A 27,910-nucleotide genomic window follows, 5' to 3' on the forward strand; every position below is an offset into this window, starting at 1 on the left:
ATCTAATAATCTGACAGGAAGTAATAAATACTAAGAAAAGTAAAATAAAACTTTTATGTTATCAAAAATATATCTATGGTCCGACTTAGTAGATTTTCCACTACCACGACATCGGTATCTAAGCGAGTGAAACCGCTGGGCATTGCTAGTAGTAAAAATAAAGTTTTTAAGTTTTTTTGCCGAGATAATACGAAAACTCATACAATTCACACGCAATTCTTCACAGACTTGTTATTAATCGTAATAGCATTCGGCAAAGTCTGTCACTTATATAATCGTTACATCGTTCCTTTCCTCCTGGAAATTGTTGACTTGGATCTATCGCGAAACATGCAGGTGAATGGACATACCTCGGAAGCATCTTGAAACGGGATTATTTGAGGAACATTTTGTCTAAGTTGGTAACCGGAATCAGGTCAGCTTCAATTTACACATAATATCTGCGTCCCGAACCAACCTAAAACTATTGTTTTTCCGGAAAAAAAAACTTACAATCCCCTGTCTATATTATTGTATTTATAGCAGTGTGAATTGTTTGCGTGGTAAACCTTATAATGATCTCATTGCACCTCTACATACTCTGTGGGCGTTCTGTCCCACCGCGGAGGTTTTGCTGTAACCAGTTTGAATATACAATTTAACTGTATTCCATGTTTTGACAGTGCTTCCCGCGATTTTTAGTAAGGCGCACTATGCTTTTTTATTATATTATCTATAGTATTATAATAATGTTAATATTATTACATAAAAATATAATTAATATTGTGAATTGAAATTGTACTTTTGTGATTTCGTAGTGAAGTGTTAATGTGTTATGTGTCCCATTAAAGTGATTACAGAATTCGTTATAAAAGGTATGATAAACAACTTCATTATTTAAAAAATATATATTTAAGTAGTTTTCTGTCTGTGGCTTGGGTTGGAATCACAGCATAGAAGTTAGACTCCCGACTCCCGTGTTCGATTTTCGGAATAAAATATAATATAAATGGCTAATATTTTAAAATTAATTAGTTAGCTAGTTAGTTAGCAGATTAAAACATCTGTACCGTGTATACTTACCATTCTATTCATAAACTCGCTATTTTTGTTTGTATTTGCACTAGCGGCTTGTCCGATTTGGCATGGCTAGACATTTATTTTTGTATATTATTTTGGAAAGAAAAAATAGTTTTACGTAGGGACGTTTTACGTACGTCTCATCCAGTAATTTTATTTTATTGATAAATATACCGTAATAAATATATTAAAATATAAATGTTTCCTCTTTATAATATTAGCAAAGATTTGCCATGCTGAAGAATAGGGTTTTTTCTTAACTGACTTAGTGATTTAATGACACATTTTACCGTTACATTGTCTTTTGAAGAGGAAAACGTTCTCAGCTAATGTTTTCGCGTACAAAAATATATTTCAATACAACATACTTAATGACCTATCATTATTTTAAAATGTATTATATTGTCGATATCGCGTAGGAGTAGCGGAGGCTGTACTTTTGGTGTCAACTTTGCCTTTCCGACAAAATCACATGACAAAAGCTTCGGATACATGTATGAAAATATTTTTTAATATTAATTGTAATGCTAAAATACTTTTTATATGAATTTTTCAATTAGCTTAATATGTTTTATATACAAAATATCGGATATAAAAAGCGTATATTATAAAAAATTATTTATACCTTTATATGTTGATAATACTTTATTTGACAGATACATGAGTTAATAAAAAAAAAACTATCACTAAAACAGTGTTTAAAACTTACAACAAATCCTTATAAACTTATCTCGTATAAATCGAATATTTCCGACAGCCATCTTAGGTACTTTTGATATATATATATTTTTTTTAAATTTGGTAATTTTTATCCATCTAAACTGTGAAACTTCCGTATTTTTTTATGTGTGGCCTTGTTGGTATAAATAAATAAACTACCTAGTGTCGACTAGCCTTTACAGTAAATTTTATGGAAAAATTGATATTGACGCGTGTCGTGTTGGTGGTCTCAGATCATTACTTAATTAGAGGTAATTAATTGACAACTGCTGATAGATCATAATTGAGAACCTGTTACAAAATGTGGTTGAAGTTAGTGACCATATATTGATCGAATAAAGAAATATTTCTATTAAATTAGCGTTCGATTACATTGATCCAACACCATCTTAAATTTTTGTATACTATAAACAGAAACAGTTCAAGTTTGTTAAATTTATTTCGTATTAACGCAATTAAGTTTTGTTCGTCCAATAACCTAAGAGATACCTCATTACAGCTGTCTAAAGGTTTGGTCTAAACTCCTGTCTCTAATGAGGTACCTACCAGATGTAAAATTACATTTTAATTTTGTTCTGGGATCGAACGCAGGAACAATAAAACGTGAGTGTGTTAAAGCTAAAGGTCTACTGCTTTCTACAAAGATGTTATTTGATTGAAACTTTCTTTATTCGTTATCATAATTATTTGAAAAGAACGATCAAAAGTATAGGTACAAACAATGAATCACAACAATCGAAACACAATCATACAAGATTATGGAAATATGAGTTATAAAGGTCTCAGTAATGTACTTAAATTAAGTTTTATGTTATAATCGCCGAGTTTGGAAAACAACAGATTTGGTGTTATTATTTATTCTTGAATATCAGTCATTATACACATATGGGAATAAGGAAACACCAATACTATTATAATCATATCCCACACAAAGAGAAGCCTTTTTTGTAGGTACAATATTCTTTATTACTACATGGAGATCTTCGGACCAACGCTCCGTTTAAATAAGTTAATTGGTTGCTGAAATATAAGCGTTGTCAAAATCACAATTGCAAAAGACATTTCAGTATAATTAGCGTCTCTGGGTTTTGAGATTTTCCTCCGCGCCACGCAAGTAGGAAGTAAACAGTCTTTGCCAAGTGGTTAAACATGCTATTCTGAAGTGAGGCCGTGCGTTCAATTTATTTTTGATTGTATGTCCGCAGTTGTACTGCGGAGAAAGCCCGCGTGTCTGAGGGATAAGATTCAGAGACAAGAATTAAACAAGAATGAAAGTCAAAACATATCAACAGTCATACATTTTAAAATTAGGCTAAGTCTCTACTATTAATAAATAAACTAACCTTGAGGCTAAAAAACTATAACTGAAAATCTATAATAAAGAAATGCTTCTAAGATCAGCCCTTGAAAATTTTTGCCTCACGGGTTTATTATTAGTATATAAACTGATTATTTAAATATACCAAATAAGATTTGATCTACAAGATCGTGGCACGTAAGTCGTCCATCATGCTACTGCAGCTCCTCAGCCAAAAGACGGTCCCACGCGTCGCAAACATCACCTTTTGCGACTTTATTGCCTTCTTTATTAAGAAAATGACATCTTTTATTGTTATTTGCTAGCCTTAAACGATAGTGATTAGTATGATAGAAGTTTAAACAATTTTCACAAGGATTCAATGTTTAGGAAAGACCAAGATTTCCAACAGTATTTTGATTTAGATTTTCCAATTATTTTGATCTCGTTATACATAAATATGTAAAAAATAATTTTAAGTTAATTTCTAATCAGGTTTTTTAATTCAAGTTGAACCGTTCTTTTGATAAAATTGAGAATATTAGACTCTGAGTATCTTCACATAGTAAGTGAATGTGAGCAATTAAGGTCCGTTACTAGCAATATGTATTTGTCATATGTAGGCGTGGGTCACCGGCCATCGCCCACTGCACTTAGATCCACTTCATCTATGCCACTTGATTGATAATCAGCAGATATCCACTTAAGAAAATTGATTATACCTAGACATACCAGTATGCTGTTTCTAAGCAAGGCACAAAATATGTGAATTCGATATTGGACATTTCTACAACAAGACAAGTGTGCGCGACGCTTATTTTTTGAATAAAAATAAATTCTAGTTTCAAAACCTGTCAAAATAAAGCGTGTATTAAGGTTAAGGACGTGGTTCCAGTATTTTCATAGTAACTGATTCATTTGACCCAGCGTTAAGTTATTATAACAAATTCTACCAGCTTATATAATTGTATGACATATGATTCGCACAATAAATTATAGTATGCATTTAAAATTAATTATAAATTAGACACAGTGGGTACATACGTGGGATATCTGGGGCAATGATTAAAAGCTGACAGTAAAAATTATTGTGGTAGCAAGAAATCAATTAGCTTTAGACCGACAGTGATCCGACCATGTATGACAACTGTGGGCGGTGGCCGGAGACAATTCAGTTTTTGCTCATGATCGCTGTTTACTGGCCACACCCCCTGTGGTCATTGATCTGTGTAAAAATAAACTTTACTTAGTAAAAGTATAGGTGCCTACGTAAAGGCGAAGAGCATTAGCTCTGCTATGACTTTGACAAATTATTCTAAAACTACCACTAAAGAAAATATTGGTAACATAAAATAATTACTGATAGTATGAAACACCCTGCACGGTTGCGCCGCCAAAGATGAGATTTTTCTTAATAACAAAATAGAAAGAGAGATATATATATCTAGTGTTTAACAATTCAAAATTCAAAATCATTTCAATCAAAAAATAAATATATATGAAATGTCTAATGTTACATTTACTACCAGTTCTCAAATCAAAGGCGTAGAACGGAAGAGGAGAACTAGCAACTCTGCGACCCTCTTTTTAATCGCCAAGTTTCACATGACATCTTAAGTAACTAACAAATAATAATAAAATATATTATATTTGTCCTCTATCAGCAGGAGGCATGGTGAAATAGGAGCACGCACTTACTGTCGTTGGAACAACACACATTTAATCTAGACAGTACGATTACTTTTTATACTCTAGAAAAGTATTAAACTACTATGTCTGGCATACATTTAAAACATAATAAATGTACATATTGTTACGAAGACGGGTCGACTGCATGTTTCTAGATTTTTCCACTAGTTAGAGAACTTTTCAGCAGGCTGTAATATGATTTCTGACCGTTTCAGGAGAGGGTCAATCACATATTAGAAAATTGTAATTTTCATAATGTTACCCTAGTTTTCAGGAAGCTGAAACCTTTTTTCAGTCGGTTTCAGAACATGTGTAGTCGAGTGGTGCAGTTTTCAGGAGACCCGTTTTCAGGCGTTTTCAGGCCTAGTTATACCCCTTTGATGAAGGAATATTCTACACCGAACTTTCTAGGTGTGAGACAAGGACGAAATGATACGAGAGAGAGAGAGAGAAGATCAGAACTTTCTCGAAACTAGACGAGCACTCTAGAACGCCGTACGACAAGGACGGAGCAACGTGCGAAAGAGACAAAGAGTGCGAACGTTCTAGAATTGTGCAATCGCTACTCAGTAGCAAGCCCGCCTAGAAATTTCTCGAATATTGTTTAGAATTATTCCCAGGGATATATAAGCGAGCCGAAACGCGACTACGCCTTTAGTTTTGAATGCGATTACACGAGAGAAACACCGAAGCGATAAAGTGCGAATAAAGTGAATATAAGTGATAAAGTACTGTGTGAAGTGTGCATAAGTGAAGTATTTAGTGACTGTGTTTTTGTGTGTTATTAGTGAATCTCTGCAATTAATTTTGTGCCCATAAATTCCTCATTGATTTTTCAAGAAATAAACCCTTGAAGAAATCTACGGCATTTTCTATCCGATCCCCTAGCTCGTAACAATATATTGCTTATAGTTATTGGTACTAGGGTACTCTTATATTTATTCGATTTAAATTTAAACTTTTAAGTTGCTAACATTTTCGGAATCATTCGAATTCTAGTGACAACTGCTAAATACATTTTATTCTGTAAAAATCTGTGGCGAATCGTAAAAGTATTTCCAAATTCATAAGTAATAGTTAACCACCTACAAATTTTATTGAAATACCTATATAAGACCTGTTTATTTCCCGTCCAATGTTTATTACTAATTCTAATTACATTTAATAATTTTATTTATTATTCCTCGTTGTCGTAACTAACTTCAATACCATTGTCCATAACCCCACTCAGCTTCTTCCAAATCTCTATCTATCTTTCCTTATCCATTCGCTTCCTTGTATCGCTTGTATATCTTCTATCTACTCTTTTCTAGGACGCTCTTTATTTCTTCCTTTTGTTTCCATATAGTTGTCTTTAAAGTCGATATTCTATTAGGCATAATGTAAGACGTCTATAACTTTTGATTTCTGTCTTATCCTTAAAAATACAGATATCACCTGACAAAAGAAATCACCAAGTGCTTTATTGTCAGTACAGTTGGGCCTCGCAGTTATCCGCGTGGTGGTGTATTAAACGTTACTCGTACCAGTAGTTCCTGAGATTAACGCGTTCAAACAAAACACGCTTCAGTTTATAACATACTAATAATTCAAAATATTGTCGACATTCTACCTAAATAAGAATGATATACGCGTAATAAGCACTGCGACAGTAAAGTGTTTTGCAACATTGGAATAAGGTGTTACAATAAAACCTACGCGGATAGCTAATATGGTCTTGCTAACTCGTGTTGGGACGCAAATCGTGGGCCAAAGGACTACTATGCTAATGCAACCAGTTATGCATAACACTCATTATAACTTAAGGCTTTGTTTAACAGGCTAAGATATATTTCTCTATATTTAACAAAGGTTTTAGTATTTTACTGTAACAGGTAAACCGCAAATCTGTTTTGAAGAAGGAATTTTTTTAACGAATAATCTTAAAAACTACTGGACGAATTATTTTCGAAATGAAATGTACTGTTGTGGGACGCTAGACAGCCAAAGTTATTTAATAAAATCGCTTTGAGTATTTCAATATAACTTCTCAATCGCAAATGTATTTTTAACCATATACTAGCAAATATTATTTTAACACGATGCCTATACGCATCTAATTCGAAGCATATATTCCCTCTTCAGACATTTAGATATGAATATAAAACATATTGAATATTGATTAATTTCATAGTGCATCTCAGCAACTTATTATTATAAATTATCTGTCAAGTTGCAGTAGCCAAGGTTAGACTTTACGCACATGTGGGCGAGCTGCTTGAACATAATATTAATTATTCATACTTGTACAGGCAATTTGAATCCATTAGCGCTGTTGTTTAACAATCATATAACATAATTACAAACATATACCTAAAAGGCCAGTTATGATTATCGATGTTAGAGAGAAAAATGTGTTACGTCTAAATTTTCTCAACAGTTAAAACGCAGATCGCCAAACTCTCGCGCCAAACTTTCGCGCCAAAACAGTGACGTGTGTATCGAGTACGGCTGCAGCGTGCAGTCGTTGGTGAGTGAATAGTGTAATGTAAACGAGCATCCATACATGGCAGGCGCCGGCGTGCGGCAGGTAACGCATCCCGGCTCCCGGCCGAGTTCAGAATTAGCCCGCCGCAAGCCGATACATTACCAAATGGGAATCGCGCCTGCCAAATATGGCACGAATCTCGAGTTTCTCGCTGGCAGAGCACCAGGCTGCGCGAACCTCTCTATTCCCGTCTAATGCTCGTGAAAAACACGTAAAAACGCATTTATTTCTGTAGCGAGCGGCCTCTAAATTTAGGCCGTATGGAAACCGAAAGCTATAGCGATTTTGGTCGGCTTGCCTCGATATAGATTAGTGTGCGTCGCTCGCGTCCACACGCACGCTCCTCCAGCGTCCCTGTTGCAGCGGTGCATCTACTGCCGAGGTCTGCGGACCCACAGCTGACGTCACCGACCTGGATGTCACTCGACATGCTGCCCGAGGGTGGAGGTGATTATTGTGTGGTGTGTTACTAATGCCTATACAGGGAAAGTGGTTCTTATCAGTGACAGTGATAACAGATACCGTGATAATTTACGATTTAAGCATAGAAATTATTTTGTGATTGTGGCATCGGTGTACTAACTGTTATTGCGTGTTTATGTCATTATTAGTGAGGCAGGTTCGTTTATCTCTATAATTTAAATTAAAACAAAACCATTGTATTGGTTGTTATTGTATCAAGTTTGATTTGATATTGCGGATTATTAAGTATATAGTATCGTCTTGCAATGAGTGATTCATATATTGTAACGGTGACAACTTTTTCCACTAGATTTGGCTTTTGTACAGTGTAGAACAAATGTAAACTCAAATGTGTGTCACTTTAGGCAATTGTTTATTAAATCAATTATTGCCGAAAGCATCCAAGTACCGTCTCGTTCTTATAAGGTTAGTGTCAAGTCTCACCGTGCTAATAGTGAATACCAAATAGGATGTGTCTAACATGACCTTTATTGAATTGACATTTTGAAAAGAGAGTGTATTTTATCAGAATTCACGTAAAGATCTGTACAAGATCGTTAAAGGAATATGTGATTTAGGGTCTAATCTAATTAATAAATATAAATATACTATGGTAAAATCATTTTTATTTAATAATCGCCATATTCTATGTGAGTATTAATATTAATTATTTTACAATAATAATAGTTTAGTTTGCAAGGTATTATTACAAGGTATATTAATTTAATTAAGTGTTATTATTATTTTATTTTCTAATAGGTATAACAAACATCTTAGTGAATAGATAGATAATATCCCCCTTAATAAACTTATCACCTCCGTCACTCAGTGGTTTACCAGCACGACGTATAGGTATGTAATCCAAGGAGTCGACGGGTTTACCAGCCAAACGATATTTATTTGTTTAGGTACTCGCCTTTAAAACGGGAAATAAAACACAAAAATGAGTCTATTTCTGAATGTGCCCCATTATACCTTATCGGGAGAGCAACCAATCATGGGAAATTAGTAATTTAAACAATTTATTATAATTTTAATAATTTTATTTGTTAATACAGACGTAAAACTATTGTTACTAGTTTCACAATTCGAGAAGTACATTATACATTTCAGTATACATGAACTCCAAAATTGCTTAATAATATATGACATCAAAGGCTATGTATAATAAAATCAGACGCTTAATTTGATATTTTAATTGGTACAAATTCAAGAACTAATAAATCATTTCACTCCATCCTTGAACACAAATAATTAGAAATATATTCAAACTACTATTTACTTTGTGGTACCTTTGACCCGCGTCTTCGTGGGTTTGAACCCTTAGAATAAGATGATATTAGTGCTTCAAGCAATAATAATATTTCAAACATAGATGTTTTAACTAGTATTGCATATACAGATTTGGCTTGCTTCTTAACTAAAATAATTTAAAGATTTACTGTCCCTATATGAAGGGTTATCTGTTATTTTACACGATTTAAAAGTTTTCGTACCACGTGATGCCAAGCACTGTAGATATTGAAAGGCATCGAAATTGGGTTTTATTATATTATAATTACATTTACAATCTGCGCTTACAAATCACTGCGATGACGTCACGAATCACTAACGAAGTTAATACGACGGCTAAGGATATATAGAAATTCTTGACCTTAGCCACTGGGGCCTTCACGTCAGCCAGTCAGTGGTTAGACTGGTCAAGGATCCTCTCTTTAGGTTGGAGAAATAGCTCACCATCCTTCCTTCACAATTGTAATCGACTTACCTAGAGTGCTAATCCAGCCAATTATTGGAAAAGGGTTTTATAGGGTACCACGATCCAATCCAGCGATGGAAACCATCATCAATACATATAATATAAAATTATAAGCAATCAACTTATGGCTGCCAGTAAAGACCCTAAAAATAAAACGGCCTACGCTCCGGATATGCCAGAAATAATTTAAATACATAAGTCAATGGACATAAAAGCGAAAGTTGCATGTGTTAGTATGATTTACGATTAATTCAAATGCATTTGAAAGCTATATCTATTAATTAGGGTTGACGCACACGACAACAACTAAACTATATTTAAAATGTAAATAAGTTCCAGTGTATTTTATTACCTTTTAGTAACGTCAATCGAAATTTTGATACACAAATATATATAATAATAAAAGTCGAAAAATTGCTTTTTTCGACTTGTTAAGTTTTCCTAATATTTATCTTAAAAATAATAGAAAATAATTACTCTGCTGAGTTTTTGGCTCTTCGTCTCTCGTCCTTGAACATTCCTAGATTGTTACAGTGCTTCAAAACGTCAACGGGATATTTCGATGCTTTAGTGGACAGCAACCCTATAGTTGCGCCTACGCATCTTATGATTCATGCAAATAAATTCCGTTCTCTTTGCGCCAAATAAGGATGTTATTAAAATTCCCTTTAAGCTTATTTGTCTATACTCTATTGTCCGTGTTCTTACAGCTAGTTAGGCAGATTAGCGATATGGACTCAATATTACAAAAAAACACTAATATTATACCTATTCGTATCTAAACTTCTTGTAAATTCTCAAAAATTTCAAACTTTATATTGATTACAGTTAAAGATAATGTCAGGTTTGACATTCGATATTAATATTTTGACTTCCAGACATTCGTTATTTTCAGTGCTGTTCTATCAGATAATCCATCGATATCATATAAACTAGTTTTTAATAGACCATATTAGAAAAAAATCTTCAGTGTAAGCTGTTGGCGGATATAAACAGTGACGCCACGGTGCTGGCTGTCTGCCGACTAACACGTAACACTCATTAATTCGCCACACCACGGAAATATATTGAAAATATTGATTACAATTTAGTTAGGTAGTTATAGTTTAAGAAAATACAATTTTTATTTCCTTTATTACAATACATTTTTAAATTTCGATAGGTATTAAATAATTGGTTTTAGACTTATGAACTTTGTATTAATAATGTAACATTTCGAAAAAAAGCGCTCTAAATTTTGCGTACATTTTTTTAATGTAATAGGAGGCAAACAGACAGGAGGCTGATATTATGTGATACTGCCGCCCATGGACACTCACATTGCCAGAAGACAAGTGCAGGCCTTTCAAGAATTGGTACGCTCTTTTCTTGAAGGGCCCTTAGTTGAATTGGTTCGGAAATACTTTAGTGGGCAGCTAGTTCCACATAGAGGTGGTGCGTGCGTATAACTTCAAAGCTATAGCATTAATTTCCAAAATACAGTATTTACAACATTCTTAATACATAGTAAGAATAATAATTAAAATAGACAAATAGAAAATTGAACTAATTTATAAAGTCTGGCCCCTTTAAGGTACCTAGCAGTGCATACTTATTCGTTGAGCGAGGGAAGCACCAGAAATATATTATATTTTGTATAATATTCGTTATAATAATCTTGGAAACTCGGTTCATTCTCTGCCGTTTTCATTTCAAGTCGGTTTCACTTTTGATTGGTCTCTAAACTTACTTTTAAAAGCGATATAATTTGACTCTTCTTTCAGCGAAAATTAAAATACAGTTTTAATAAATAATGAGTATGATCAAAAATGAGAATGAGTCACATGACGATAATTCAAAGTGCCGAAATAATTCAAGTTATTATTACCGCCGTATTAGGAGCTATTGTTGTGGTGAATCATATGTATATAGTCTTAAAATAATCGTCTTTACGCTGTGATCGTAATATGAACGTATTAGGTGACTGCCCACCCACGGCTATCATATAAAAGTTTGATCAATAATAAATATAGAGTTAAGGTAAAATTATCTTATCTTCACTATCATAAATTAAATAACATAAACGTTACGCAATTACTTACGTTTTATCATTAACCTTTGCTTAGCGAAGTTCATAGTATGCATTAATGATTAGCAAAACAAAGAAAGGCTTTATCATGTTTTATGACTATATACCCTTTTTTAATTAGTCTATATGTCACATAGCTTAATCACTATGCTTTCGCCCTTTCAATATATCGGCGGAAATCTATGTCTCCGTCTAATTTTCTTTAAGATTTTTTAAACGTATCGTATAAAATTTATAATAAACTTTACAGTTTATTTTAACAAGTTAGTAATGCGTTGATCGTCATTATTATCTAAAGTAAAATTAAAAAGCTTTGTTTGTTCGGTTGACCGCGGGGTCGAATCGTGTTCTAAATCGATAACAAAATATATGCGTATATATATAGCTTTGTTATTTTCTATATGTTTTATTATAAAAAATACATCGGGTATTTTTTTATAATTTCTTCATAAACCAATCTCTTTATTTCACCTCTTTGTATTGAATTGTGTTAAAACAGAATTTACATTTTAAATGAGTATAAGTCTTAGTTTAAACTGTATCTTGAATTCATGACATAAATATTGGACTTTTGAATGTACGTGTAGTACTCGTAGTATGGGGATTGCGAAAGTTGCGAGTAAAGCAAGTCGCGGATATTTCTGGCGGCACTCGGGTTTCACGAGCTCCCGATTCGGACACACTGACTGACTGACACATAACATATTTAGGTGCTATTACGACTTACCATTCAGTTGTACACGCATGCTGTTTACGCGGCATATACGATTAAGCAATCTTATTTTACAGTTCGCATTTTGATGAACATGATATTTAAATAAAACTCCTTTTACGGATATAAACGTTAATTTATTAAGCATTATTTTTACGTTAAAGTAACTACGTATTTCATATCATGATTTGTCTATTGAAATAATTAAAAGTTGCTATATTTCGATAAAACGTGAGATTAAGTATAATTATGTATTTATTGTTGTCGAATAACTCGCTTTAAAACTCATAAAAATCCGAACTATGAATGTAATGTGAATAGGGTTTCTTGGAAGGTTTACTTTTTTTTTAAATTGAATATATTTATTATTTTTGAGATGAATGCTTCATATTACATCCTTAATCCATAAAGCCTAGTGGTATTCATAGATCTATTATTAACATGCGGCGACAGATTCAATGCCGTGTGATGCGGATGTCGAGTTAATTTTATATTTCTTACAAAAACTCAGTTCCATATACATTACGAGAATGAATGTATCATCTTTAGTATTTTGCAATAAGTGAGGTAATCGCCTTACTTTATATAAATTTCTGATATATATTATCCTGATAATGAGATATATACACCTACTGTTTTTATAGTTTTAGGTTAGGCAATTATTTGCAGTTTTAAAAATACATGATCTATTTATTAAAAATTATAGTTTTGTATGACAGTTGTGTGTTGTTTACAGAAGTAATGCGTCGGGTGGCCTGCGGCGAAGGATGTCCTGCGCCTGCGCCCCTACCGCCGACTAACAGGTTCGTTACACAATTTACTTTTTGGAAATGATTCTTGTTTATGAAATTCCAAATCTCATAGAATGTTTATAGTATGAATAGCCTATGTTTAATCGTAATACTTAAGAGTTTTTCACATTGCAGATTATCAGAAAATAAGGAATTGCTTCGTCAACAGCTGTTATCATCTAGCAAAGAACGTAACAGCGAAAAAGTGGAGCCAAAAGTTAAACAAATTCGGAACAGACAAAAAAATAGGTGGAAGCTCAAATTTCACCACCAAGCATTGCCACAGGAATATCTTGATCATTACGAGCAGAGCCTCAAGGCTTCAGCTAAGAAAAAACCAACAGAAAAACTCAAAGAGCAAGGCGACGTTAATATTACCAATGAAGCATTTAAATTGTGGGCTCAGCGTCTAGCTGGCGCACAAAACGACGGAAATCGGAGTGTTTCTCAAGCGGCGGTCAACATGACTGCCAAGACCAAAGAAGACAAGAAGAAAAAAGCCGGAGTGGCTCCGAGTAAAATTATGACGTACGACGACCTGCCTTACATGGGTGAGATGACACTTAATAATTCTAAGCCCAGGCGCGGCCGCAAACCAAAAAAAGCTGACATCTGCCATCTAATATACGAAAACTATGGAACAGTAGTACCCGGCCAGCCTTCACCCGGTGATAAATTAGGCTCTACGACGTGCCAACAATTCAGAAACACTGCCGCTCCCACTAAAACAAATCTTCAGAACAAAATTATTACAAGTTTATTAGAAAGAAAGCTGTCACAGGAAAACAAAAGAAGACTAGAGAATCCCACGCCTCCCAAATTTTGTAGTCCAGACGAGCCTATGCCGGAGGCGCCACTTACTACCGCTGGTCCCTTACACAGCGATGATGAACCCCTGAATCTATGCATTAGAGACCTAAGAGACTTAAAAATACAGATTCAAAAGAAATTTGGTAACATATACACGTCAACGCCAGAAATCAAAGATGAAATTGAGGGAGATTCAGACAGCATCAAGAGTGAACAACCAAACGCTATATCAGTTATACAGAGAAACACCAACCTTCCTCACACAGCCAGCAGCTCACCTGACCTTTCATACCAGACGAGGAATGTCTCTCCCACCCTATCTGAACCGGCTCAGTCCACTACTAATGCAGATGATGAAAAGTTTCCTGGATACGTATATTGGCCCAACGCTGGCATATATATGCATCCATTGGCAATACAAACACAACTCCTGTATTACCAAAAGCTGGCAGCTGCTGGACAGTTGCCACTAACTCAGGACAGAGTTAAACTAACACAAACAAGTGCTAACAGTCCCACAGAAAAGTCATTCGATGAAAATAAAAATAAACTAGTATTGAAGCAAATTTCGGAACTTCTAGAACCTAAAATGATTCCACAATCGGGAGATAAAAGCCCAGAGCCAACCAAAAAAAGAGTTTCACCAAATCCTAATCAAGGCCCTGTAAAAAGGAAGCGATCAGCAATTTTTATTCCACCTATGCCTGCTCGGAACAACTCGTCCACGCCTACTGCTGAAGTAAGTATTTGCAAATTTAAATTTACTGGAGGCTCGAAACCATCATTACAAGAAAAGAAAATGCTTTCTGTAGACTCTGGTGGTAACTTTAGGTACTACAGTGGAACTGGTACAAAAGGAACAAAGGGCTACGACTACATCCAAAAGAACAATGAAGAGAGAATACATTCGATAGCACCAACACCATCGATTTCCCCACCACAGAAAAGCTTGGTGCTCAAGGACGATCTCAGTAAGAAGAAGAGAAAGTCGAGAAAGACTTTACAAAGGGAGAAGTTGGAACAGACATTCAAAGAAAAAGGGTTTTTAATACAGACACAACAGTTGCAGTCCGCAGAAGGCGCTACCTATTGTAAATTCAGGCAATTGAGAAAGTTTACGAGATATCTGTTTAGAAGCTGGAAGGACTATCTTCCCGGTGAATTAGAAGAGAGAACGGCGCAAGAGAATTCGGAAGGACAGGCCACTGCGGCCAATGAGGCTGGTGAATGGGGGTGATCACTGGAAGATAATATTCATGGCTTGACTTGTCGACCGCCGTCGGTCGTTAATGCATTTAACTTACATTAATTATCGAATAATTTGATTGAATTTGACAATCACGTTGCCGTCCAATGTAGTGTGAACATAGAAATAATTTTAAATATAATTAACAGTGTGTTGGCTGTTTTAAAGACTTAAAAAATGGAGTTAGTTTAATTATTTCTATTTAAGAGTACTTACTCAACTAGTCATATAGAACCTCTTTTTACTATTTATATATTAACTAATTACTAAATTAATCGCAGACAGTCAAGAGTGATTTTTAATTTGTGAAAAACGTGTTATATTGAATTTAACTTTTCCATCCTTTTATAGCCTTAAACAAAGTTGTATATGTGGTTGTGTGTACGGTTCCCATTATTTATATGTAAATAATGTAGAGTGGATCTAGTCATTTTGTTAAATTAATTAAAACATTTTATACTGAAATAAAGTTTATTAACGCGTTTACAAAGTAAATGCAAAAGGAATGTAAACCAATAAACAACTTTAACTCAAATGTGTAATATTTTACGGAAGACAATTGTTCCTTTAAACACTGTCCATCATAGAAATAAATCAACAAATTGGTCCCGAACAAAGCAAATATAAAATTACATAAACATACATAGTACCTTACATACATAACATTATATGCACAACCATTCTATAGACATCACAGAAAATATAATAAGAATATAAAAAAACGATGTGCAATACATTATCCTTAAAACTACCCATATCGCCCAAATCCTCGCTAAGGCACTTTCCGTATAAATCTATAAAAATCCTCAATATATATGTATATAACAATATAACCTATGTATAAAAATATGCATTCTGTGGCCACCGCAGACACGGGACCATGTGTGCGGTGAATAAGGAACGAAACCATAGTCAACGGCATAGTCTATGGTTGAAATTTAACAGGAACAATAGCATTTTGGCTTAATATTGCAGTTTGGAATGAATTCAGAATTTCAACTCTCATTTTTAACATATTTTCTTATTTTAAATGCTAGATCAGACCTTTTTAAAAAGACTTTTAAACCAATAATAAATGACACAAACATATTTGACCTCCACCTAGTGTTCGGTCAGTTAGGTTTGCAGCATTTAAACAGCCAGTAGTTTGCCAGCTGCGAGAACAATGTTTTTGGATGAAATTCCATATTTGTCGAGTAGAGCCTGGGGCGGACCTGAACGTGGGACTTCCTTTACGTAGAGATGCTGTACGACCACTGAACGTTCCAGAGCCAGAGCGGACAAGACCGCCTCACCGAGACCACCTGATAAATAATATACACTTAAAAAGACTGAAAAATTTATTACTTTATTTACTTATCCTCAAATGCGACATATGGCAGACACATTTCTGCGTCCGTTTTGTGCATTCAACATTTTTTAGTCCGTTCCAACCACATTGGTTTAAACACATTTAATGATTACATTGATTTTGTCACTAGGAAATATTTAATTAAAAAAAAATTACGATATAGCTTACAGCCTACACGTATTAGTTGACACTTTTACTTGTAATTTCTTAATTATTTCTTCTTATAAATATCTAAGAAAAAAGTATAAGTACTTACCAGCCTGGTAGTGGTCTTCAACGACTAGCACTCTTCCACCAACAGCGTGCGCGTGAGCTCTTACAGCGGCCTCATCCAAGGGCTTTACTGTGAACGGGTCCAGCACACGTGCGTTGATGCCTGAAAAATTACGAATAAGCTTAGGAGAGGTCAACGATTTAACCAATCAGAATAGGAAAACATGAATTTGCAAAACCCAAAAAATATATAAACATTACAAGCGGACTCGATAGAAGTTGTTCTGTACGTCTTAAGTTAAAACAAACATCTAATTGTAAATATAAACCCTCCTTGAATCCATTTGAATATACAAAACATTTCATCAAAATCAGTTATAAACGGCTAGACAATAATAATAATATCCGATAGACAGTTGATGAGTTTACTTAATGATTTAATTGATCCGATAATAAAACTATAATGACATGGCTTGTACCAAATATTTATCAGTATTGTTAAGTTCATCGGCGTTTATATTTCTTTTTAGACGCTTCACGATTGAAATCCGAGTATTAGTCCTCATTTGACTAATTTGTTAGTTCAGAATATAGTGTACTTAATAAATAAATTAAAGAATAGCAATAAACTCAATATATTCGACCAGCTTTAAATTAAATTTTTACTTCATAAAAACAAATTTCGTTCTCACGTATAAATAGTCCTTCGGATACAGAATCGGACGCTTATTGACAGTATTGGCGCACATGACAAACTGGTTAGAATACCTAATGACTATACAAGTAAAAATTTGTATTACCTTGCTGTTGCAATTGATCAGCGGCGGCGAGCGCCTCATGCAAAGTTACCCCAGAACCGATCAGCAAAATGCTGTCCTTGGCGGACTCACGGACAATCTTGGCTTCACCCACCTGAAAATATAATTTTAAGATATATTGAATCTAATTTATTTGAAAAAAAAAAGGTTATAAAAGTCTTTGAACTTTATTTCCACTAAGAATTTCAGATTCTAAAATATGAAGCTTACAAATGTCAAACCACAAAATTAACTGTAGGGAATTCATCCCTTACCGAGTAAAGTAGTCAAGAATATAAACGTTTGTGTTCGATATAATTGATAAGTTACCTTAAAAACGGTGTCATTATCGTAAATAATGGCGGTGTTGGGTCGTGAAGTACGGATGTAGCAGATGCCGCGGGTGTTGGCAGCCAACTCCACGCTACGCTCTGTTGATACTGCGTCACTATAAATATATATAAAAAAATTATATACTTTCAAAAAATTCGTATCTTTATACAATCTGTACATCATAAAATTATGAAGATATTTGGTCTTAGTAGTTTAATATAATATAACAAAGTATATATTGGTATATAACCAAGTAACATGGTAATTGTTGTATCTATTATCCTGATGAGATGATGATCCTGATAGCGTTGCTATAATCTTACTTAATGTTGTATGTAAAAACCGACTCCGAAAATTTTGAATAACATGACTAAGTTACAACTTACTACTTAACTAGTCATGTAAAGTAAGAAATAATGTGTGTTTGTTACCTAGGATAGAAGACAGTGGCAGTTGGCACAGCACGGAAGAGAGCGATATCTTCAAGACCCATCTGAGACGGTCCATCTTCTCCAATACTAACACCGCAGTGGGACCCCACCAAATTAATATTCGACTGGCTGATAGCGCCCATACGGATCTGTGTGACACTTACAGTTAATCCGAATCGAAGGACCAATTTAAAAAAAATATACGGCAAATTTTGTGAGTACAAGAGTAAAGATTATTTGACCTATTACTATAGAATCGTAGGCCCGAATGAATATAAGCTACTTATAGCTAATAAAAACTATAATATATATATTATAGTTTTATATATAATATAAAATATAACAAAAAAGCAATAATATATATATATATAATAAAGCTGATAAATATTTATATGGTATCATAATTAACCTTGTTGAACAAACTTTTATAAAATTTAAAAATAAATTAGGCCATTGGAGTTAAACTTTTTCCTTTTTTGTAGTCTTCATAAGTTGTGCATAATTATGATTGATGATGATTCGTAGTGTGTCATGTGTATTGTTTGTGTGTCTTCAGTTTAAATAGAAAAGTAACTAAATGAACGAATAGTCTTTCATGATGTTTTACATTATTAGTAGTCACACACTCCAGTTACTACTGTTAAAAAATGTTACCTGGTCGAAAGTTCTGGTGAAGAAAGCGGCAAAAGTGGAGGCGAAGACAACAGCGCGGTCACGACACGCGGCTCCCGTCGCCACACCAACTAACGTCTGCTCCGCTATGAAGCACTCGATGTATCTGATTTTAATTAAGACTGATAATGATATATGTATAAAAAAAATTATTATTATTATACTTAAACATTATTATGTATTTTTAAAAATGGAATTAAGAAATGGCAATTTAATTGTAGCATAGCAGATTTAATATGTACAATACAAAGTTGCAGTATATAATAATAAATAGAAATTAATAAACTGGGTCATAGATATAGCGATTAAATAAATAAAATGGGAAAAATAATATTAAAGCAAAAAGTACAAACAAAAATGCGGGTATAAGACTTGAGGAAAACCAAAAAAGTAAAGTTATATTTCAATATCACCGACCTCTCTGGGTAGGCAGCTCTCAGCTTGTCACTGAATGTTGAGTTCTTTGTGTCGCCATCCAAGGCGATGACTCTGGGAAAGAAATACAGCTATTAGTATTTTTTTTACTTCCATCCACCATGCAGAGACAAACATAAAACTATCTTGTTTGAATGCTACTGACCACATCAGCCAACGGTGGCTGTGTGAGTACGACACACACATTAATTTAGCAATACGTATGTAGAGAGCGCTATTATACACAATCTATGATAGTACGTAGTGCATTGAGCAAATATTGCTATATTTTTTACATATTTTAATAACGATCGCTTATTAGCATAATATTGCCAGTTACAAATATTTAGATAATACTCGTAAAGCAGATTGTTTTTACTTTGTACGCGCTATCTTGACAATTGTGTTTTTGTTAGATAGTCCATATTGAGGAATTAGGATTGTATATTTAGGCAACACACAATGTACATTTATGAATTTTTACATAAAACAATGGAATGCTTATAAATTTAAATTGGATTAATTCTTGTCAATAGGGCAAGCATTATATACGTGTCGCAGTAAAGTAGTTAATTCAGAGAGTTAATTGAATCTCTAGACAGTTAATTAAAAATCGATATTCAATCAAGTCGCTATAGTTCCGTCAGACAAGTGAGTGAACGTCGAGTTTCTTAAACGTTCCTAGGCAACAAGACCAACCATTTACAATAAAGCAAAACACGGAATTTTCAGGCTCTCAGTCCTTTACGATCACACCGAAATAACTATAAAAATAAATGAGTGACACTACAACCATTTTAGGTCTGGGCCTCAGATATCTGTATCTGTTTCATGATCATTTTGTTAATCTTATCGGCAAGTAGGTGATCAGTCTCCCGTGCCTGAAAGCAAGCCGGTTTCCCCACGTTGTTTTCCTTCACTGTTCGAGCGAATGTGAAATGCGCACATAGAAATACAGTCCATTGGTGCACAGCCGGGGATCGAACCTACGACCTCAGGGATGAGAGTCGCACGTTGAAGCCACTTGGCTAACACTGCTCACACCGAAATAACAATAACGTTTTCTACGCTGCTTTATTTAAAACAAAATGCTAGCGACTTGATTGAATATCGACATTTAATTAACTTTCTGATTTAACTACTTTTCTGCGACAAATGCATGGTTATCGAATTTCAATTTTTAATTATGATATTTATAAATATGACACATGAATAATTAATTTTAAAAATAGTTTTACCTGAGGTTAGTATCAGCGATCTTCTTTAGACCAGTTCCGTACGCAAGTCTTGTGGCGACAAGCTCTCCCTTCTTGTAGGCTGGTGGGGAAGAAAGGGTCACATCCGCGATATGCACTTGTGGGGCAGCTGACACGGGGGGAGCCGGTTTCAATGTTATGGTCTGGTTCTTTATCAAGGATTGCAGATGCTACAAATTTAGATTCTATTAGATTATTCATTTCTTAATAGATAAAATAAAACACTTATAATTATTTTTAAGGTTTCATGATTAAAATCGCCATTGAGTTTCAATTCTACACTGTCAAGTATGCGTTGTAATATGGTGTACCTTAAAACAGTCGAGACTAATAAGTATGTTGTAATCTGGAGGGCCCGGGATCCATTCCTTGCGAGACATTTAACTATAATTTTTAAACATACCTTGATAATCTTCTCCCCATCACCCCCCAAAGCCTTTCCATGCCAATTGTCTTGATCCTCAATGTTGGGGAATCCTCTACCCTTGTAGGTCTTGGCAATGATGGCGGTGGGTTTTCCAGAGACGGAGGCTGCTTCATCAAAGGCCTTCACGAGCTCAGAGACATCATGACCATCCACTACCAGAGAGTGCAGACCAAAGGACTTCACACGGGCGTCATAAACATCCATCTGATAAAGGTTTACTAGGTTAGTTTTTGAAGTGAAACTTCTTTATCAGCGTTTAAAAAAAATCGTCACATTTTTTGGTTACGCACCATCTTTTTCTTGTCCCTACCACGGTTGATTCAAAGAGATTCAAAGCCATTAATAACAAAAATATATAATAACGACTACAATGACAGTAATAATTCTATTACAATTAATGAAATTCTGTAATAGTCGTAATAAGGTAAAATAAAATAATTGTATCCATGTCTATGATAATAAAATCCTTTTGTTAAACTTTATCTTATTTAACTTTATCTAACCAATTTCTGTTAAGATATATAGTAGATCATTTTTCGAAAAATAAGGACATAAAGAAGTTTCACTTCTTACGTGTATACACACTAGTACACGCACACATTTTTATTTAGTTATCATCGACAAGATAAGATATTAGGCTTACAATGTTAAGTAAAATCTCTCTAACCATATATAATAATTCTGTAAAGTTTAACTCATATTGCTATGAAATATTAAAAAAAATTGTAACATATTATATAGTATTAGTTAATTTAGTTACCTTGACATTTTGTTATAATTTTGGATTTTTAAACCAATACTAGATATTTTATATGATTATGTTTAAAAATATTAACTGTAGCCACTGTAGACTCATTGGTAAATTTACTTGACCTTGTATTAACACATTACGTAACATATTAAAGTACACTTTCAACTGTTATTTTTGAAACTAATGGTTTAATTAATTTTGCACAACTTGTCTACGATTACAATAAGTAATTTAAACCGCTTTTATTTGTGCAACAAAGAAGCAACATATTTATAATATTGATTATTTTTATGACCTTAGGTATTGCAAGTATTAAAATGGATAAATATATTATAAAATAAATAAAAACTTATTATCTTATCATATTGATTAAAAAGTAACTGTGTGACAATCAATTAGCGAACTTTTGCAAGTAATGAAGCTAACCTGATGTTGTAGTGAGGTTGGTTCAGATTGTCCAAGCCTGTTGACATCAAAGATGACCACAAGATTGTCTAATTTGTAGTGGCCGGCGAAGTGCAATGCCTCCCATACACTGCCTTCAGCAGCCTCACCGTCTCCAACAAGACAGTACACCCTGTAATGCAATATAGACTAAGACCTACTCTTTAATAGCCTTGCTTCTAAAGTACATTGTTTGTTGATGCTTAGCAAAAAAACGTATAGCTAGTATGTGCTCTTTGCCACAGGAAATGAATAGGAGTTTTTTTATCTGACTCTAGATAATAGTGTGACGGTACTAAGAAATAATGAAAATATTAATGTATGAATGCTACTGCCCACATCGACCGATAGCGGTCGCATAAGTACGGCAAACATCTTTAGTTTTGCATTGCTAGCTAAGATACAATTATTTATTGCATCTTTATAAATAAGCAGTGCTCTTTATTTATTAACACTTCGTTACAATACAGAAAATAAAAATATTAAAATAATTAAATCAAAAGGAGGGCAACAAGGGCCTTATCGCTTTCGAGCGATCTCTTCCAGGCAACGACTGTGAGTAAAGAAAAAAATGTATTAAATTACATAAGATAGGCAAGTAGTGCAAAAATACATTTAAAGGAATAAGTAGAATACAGTAAAAGACAATAAAAAGAAATTTAAAGGAAGATAGAGAAGGAGCTAAGTGAATAGGGACGGGAAGTGAATTCCATAGCCTAACTGCAGAGACCTTAAAGGAATCGCCAAGAAAAGAGGTCTTTGCACAGTATTTATTTAATAATGTGCATAATAATTTTATGATACAGTATAGATCATAGGTACATTGGTGTCTCAATAAGTGCTATGAATGCTGATAAATATTTATTTCCATCATGTGCTAATTTTAAATTTTATTTTTAATTAGATAATAGTAGTACTAGTAGTCTGTTCTGAGATTTTTAAATCAGAATTAAGTTCAATATGAAGACAATAATATTTAACCAATAACTATATGTATATTAAGAATTTTTATTTACAGTATGATGGAGCTCCATTATTTATGATGTATATATATCTGAATTTTACCTGTAAGGAGCCTGGTCAAAGTATTTCCCGACATAAGCCATGCCGGCAGCTACAGCAAGCCCTTGACCAAGGGAGCCAGTACCTACATCTACAAAGTTGAGACGAGGAGTTGGGTGACCTTCAAGGTCAGAGTCCAATTTCCGTAGGTTCTTTAGGTCTTCAACCGGGAAGAGACCAGCTTCAGCCCAAGCCGCGTATAATATGGGGGCTGCATGACCCTATATAAAGTAATTTAATATATCATAATTGTTATACTCTAATTAACCTTAATACAATGGGAAGAAATAGCACTTAAGTTGGTAACTTGTTACTAAAATATTAAGTTTTGAAATTAGCCTGTTGTAAATCAGCGAAAACCATTATGTACTGTGCATTTGTTTTTCATAATAGTATTACACAATTAATAATTCACTACTATAACGAATTTTTACACAAGAACCACAATGTTTTATGTAATTGCTTGTTTGAATGCTACTGCCCACATCAACCAATGTAGGTTGGGTGAGTACGACAAACAATTTTCTGTTGCACTGTTTGTAATAAATGCATAATGCTATGCATTTCATAGTAAGAAACAGTGCAGACTATTAGTGTAAATTAATAAGACAATCAGATATATTAATGAGACAGCAACTTAAGATTTATCTTCACTTCGAAATTTATTTCAAATCATTGCAACATTACTGGCTGTTAATAAAAATAGCAAGTAACTTTGCCAGATAACTTAAAATAATGAATTATGCCAGAGATTGTAATTAGTCAATGTAACTTTATTAGAATCAAGGTTTTTTATGAACTCAAATGTTAATGAAACTTCTACTTCTAATGATAAATTACAATGTAATTATTAATACTGTATATTAATGTCTTAATGTTAATTCCATAAAAAGCGATTTTATATTACTACAGCAACAGTTTTAAACATAAAGTTGTTCATCACAAATTTTACCTTGGATAGTATAAATCTGTCAGCTGAAGCGTCTCTCGGTGCTGAAATCTTGTACTTCATGGTGTGGAAGAACAACACTGACATGATCTCGGCCATCGATGCACATGATGTCGGGTGACTGGAATATATATTTATAAATAGATATAAAAGCTAGATCAAATCAAATTTGATTTATTCAGAACTCAAACCTGTCAGTTATAGGCCTGCAGTAATTTTTAAAATTTAGTTTATGTAATAAAAATTGCAGTAACAAAACAGCTTTGGTTACATTACATGCACTTGGTTATGTAAACAAATTTATTGTTGCAAAAGGCAATCATTTAACTAAACCATATAATAAAATTTTGTTATTACTTTTAAAAATTCATTGCATATTAAGTTGACAAAATTTTCTACCTTTTTATCACAAATATATATAGACCTATAAGGTTAAAAGACTTGACATGAGAATAATACTTTAGATTAACATAACATTGTAACTTAAAATAATCACAATAAAACGATAGCCATACATGCAATAAACTTAAAAGTAACCAAAATTTATTGTTCATAACACAGTTACACTTTTGAAAAGTCAATTTTTGGCATTTATTCCATTATCCACAAAGTAACTATATTTGCCAGAGAATGATAGCCAACTGATATTGTCTAATTATTAATTTTTACAGTATATTTTTAACATTAACTATATTAAATTATTATTTTTCTAGGATCAATATTATCACTTTGACTACCCGCAATTATATACCTATTAAAATCAGATTTAACAATTGTCCGAATGTTACTGGCCGCATACAACTATATATGATTGTTGCGAGTACGACACACAATTAGTATAGCACAAATCTTTTTACAACAACAAAATAACTGTAGTTGTTTGAAAGCTGTGCGTGAGCATGACTTTTCTGTCAGTGATAAGATAAAACAATAAAATCTCTTACAAACTTTATAATGGGTAGTAATTTTGTAATTACATTATAGTTGTTATTTTCCTGCTTTATTGTGTTAAATACTTGTTGAAGATTAAGGATAATAATAAATTAAACTTCTGTATTCAGTTTATAATAATGAAAGTTTATGGTAACTCTATTTTTATCTTGCTAAGTAACACTAAAGGTAATATGAAAAACCATAAACTCCAACATTCAAATGACCTTCTCATACATTATTGACTCTTGACAGCTTATTAAAATATCTGCATATTAAGTTTATATCGTGAATAATGTTATCACACTATTATGTAATCTCATTACTGTTAGTGACCTTTCTTGTACTGATAATAAAAAGTTATGAATATGAAAAATCCTCCACCAGATGTAATAGTACTATAACATTTATTTGTAAGTAGGTACTATATGGTATGTATAGGCAATACCATAATATAATCGGTAATAAAAGTTATCTATAATTAATAATCAAGATGATCAATAGATAAATGATAATGTAGTTCTCTAATGATCTACGTTGACTTACAGTCATGGTTTAAAAATAAATTATAAACTAATAGTTTTTTTAATGTTATAGAGAGGACGTTAACAATTTTACGTAGTCATGAATTTAATGTCCAAAAAGGTTACTTTAACGGTAGTTAAATATACAAGTGTATTTTCCTTAAAACGTGAGATTGTATAGTCTAAAGCCATAGATTGAACTTAGAAAACAATTCCGTATGCAAAAGCTAATAAAATAACCTTCATAAGTCCTTCATGGAAGCGGTAAACTACAATGAGGTTATTTCCTTACCCGGATTTTGATGCATTTGTGGCTACGATACTGTCGATTCTCAACTTATTGGCAATATCTTTAAGAGCCTGGAGGTCTACTTTCTTATCACCCTTCATTTTGATTGAAATAATAATAAACTAAAACAGAACAAGTTCCACGATCACACCACACCACGCGCACGTTCAAACGCTCAAACAAATCAAGTGGCAAAATTTCATAATCATTCTCCGGCGTTTTTTTTTTTTTTTTTTTCCCTTTCTTGGCCTGCACGGTTTGTGCGTCAGCCATGCAAAAAAGTTAGGAAGTGTGTTATTAGATTTATTTTATTGGTTTGGAAATTGGATCGGAATTTTGAAAAGGATCAGATAAATTAGGTATATAATAAGTACATAAATGATTATAATTTTATATTGTTATGAAAAATGAAACTGGCTAAAATTCTATATACATCAATATTTATATTAGATAGAAGGATAGAGATTGAAGTAGGAAAAGGAATTTTAATGGACAAAAGCGAGGAAATAAAAGCGGAACGGTCATGTTGAGGACAGGCAAAGAATATATGATTAAAATCCCCAACGTCATTGCCACAGTGACATATATCGTTAGGTAAAAGTTTAAGCCTTGCCAAATGCAAGGGAATGCATGCATGGCCAAGCCTCATACGAATAAGGGTCGAAGTGATAGCTTTACCAAGCGTCAGAGTTGAAAACCACGGTTTAGGAGGTATATCGACCTGAATCGTGCTGTAATATCGACCTTTAGTCTGACTTGAAGAACGCCAAATGTTTGTCCAAGAATTCAGTAACCGAGATTTAGGTAGGAGAGCCAAATCACAAGAAAAGTTTTTGTACGGAACCAGATCTCCGTCATTGACCGCAGCCTTGGCAAGGCTATCGGCCTTGGTATTGCCAAAAATACCTGAGTGCCCCGGAATCCAAGCAAAAGAAACTGTGCAATTCTTGATGCAACATCGATACAATAAATCACGACATGCAATAATGACTGGATGATTATTTCGGTTACTGTTAAAAGGAAATCTTTCCAAGGCTTGGAGGGCACTTTTAGCGTCAGTTAAAATTAATGAGTTTTTTAACTTCATGATTAAAATATACTCCAGAGACTTCAGCAGACCAAAACATTCTCCAGTAAATACTGAAGTCTCTGGAGGCAATTTTATTTTCTGTACAATGCCAAACTGTTGATGGAAAACTCCAACTCCCACACACTCCTCGGGTCCGGGTTTGGAAGAATCACTAAAAATTAAATGGCAATGTTTCCATCGGCTGTTACTGTTAATAATATCTATAAATTTGGCATTGGCAGAAGGGTCTTGTTTACATATACCAAAATCAAGCAAAATAGAAGGATTTAATGTTAAGGCATCATAGTTAACACAAAATATAGGAAGGAATTGTGATCTATGTGTTGGAGCTTGAAGAGCTAAATATTTTTGGAGACTAACAATAAGGCATGGCGGCGATTTATGAGCCCAGTACGGATAATCCATACAATCCAACAGAGACCATAACTTAGAGTAAAGAGGATGATTATAGACTTGGAATGCTCTAAACAGGAACCTGTCAGAAAGAAATTGTCGTCTGAGGTGCAGAGGGGCTTCAGAGCATTCGACCTGCAAAGCGTTAATAGGGCTCGAACGCATAGCCCCAGCAATTATTCTCAGAGCTTTAGACTGGATAATGTTTAACTTATAGAGAGCTACTGCATTACAGGGTTCAAGTATAAATGTTCCATAGTCTAAAATACTTCTAATTAGGGCATTATATAAAAGCTTTAAAGAGAAAGGGTGGGCTCCCCACCAAACTCCAGAGAGGCAATGCAGTATATTTAGAATCTTCTCACATTTGGCACTTATATAGTTGCAATGAGGGTTTCCTGTAAGTCTTGAGTCTAAAATTACCCCTAGAAATGTTGCTTCACT

General features: G+C 33.7%; 2 protein-coding genes across 3 annotated transcripts; one reads left to right on the plus strand and one right to left on the minus strand.

The window, feature by feature from the left end:
* Positions 1–730: 730 nt before the first annotated feature.
* LOC123714354 lies at positions 731–16,179 on the plus strand. Of its 2 annotated transcripts, none has more exons than XM_045668585.1 (3): positions 731–854; positions 13,030–13,096; positions 13,220–16,179. In XM_045668585.1, the coding sequence occupies exons 1-3, from the start codon at positions 815–817 to the stop codon at positions 15,129–15,131; spliced, it is 2,019 nt and encodes a 672-aa protein (XP_045524541.1). In that variant the 5' UTR covers positions 731–814; the 3' UTR covers positions 15,132–16,179. The 2 variants fall into 2 exon arrangements, with proteins under 2 accessions (XP_045524541.1, XP_045524550.1); XM_045668594.1 differs by lacking the exon at positions 731–854 and adding an exon at positions 6,483–7,739.
* Positions 16,029–26,179, minus strand: LOC123714369 (transketolase-like protein 2). Its single transcript, XM_045668604.1, has 13 exons — positions 25,987–26,179; positions 24,244–24,361; positions 23,295–23,512; positions 22,212–22,362; positions 21,011–21,238; positions 20,590–20,777; positions 19,355–19,426; positions 18,920–19,043; positions 18,266–18,414; positions 17,832–17,949; positions 17,505–17,616; positions 16,748–16,867; positions 16,029–16,444 (listed from the first exon to the last, which is right to left on the minus strand). Exons 1-13 carry the CDS (start codon positions 26,082–26,084, stop codon positions 16,272–16,274), a joined length of 1,869 nt encoding a protein of 622 aa, XP_045524560.1. The 5' UTR covers positions 26,085–26,179; the 3' UTR covers positions 16,029–16,271.
* Positions 26,180–27,910: the final 1,731 nt, after the last annotated feature.

The sequence above is a fragment of the Pieris brassicae genome, chromosome 1 (assembly GCF_905147105.1).
Source record: "Pieris brassicae chromosome 1, ilPieBrab1.1, whole genome shotgun sequence".
Lineage (NCBI taxonomy): Eukaryota > Metazoa > Arthropoda > Insecta > Lepidoptera > Pieridae > Pieris > Pieris brassicae.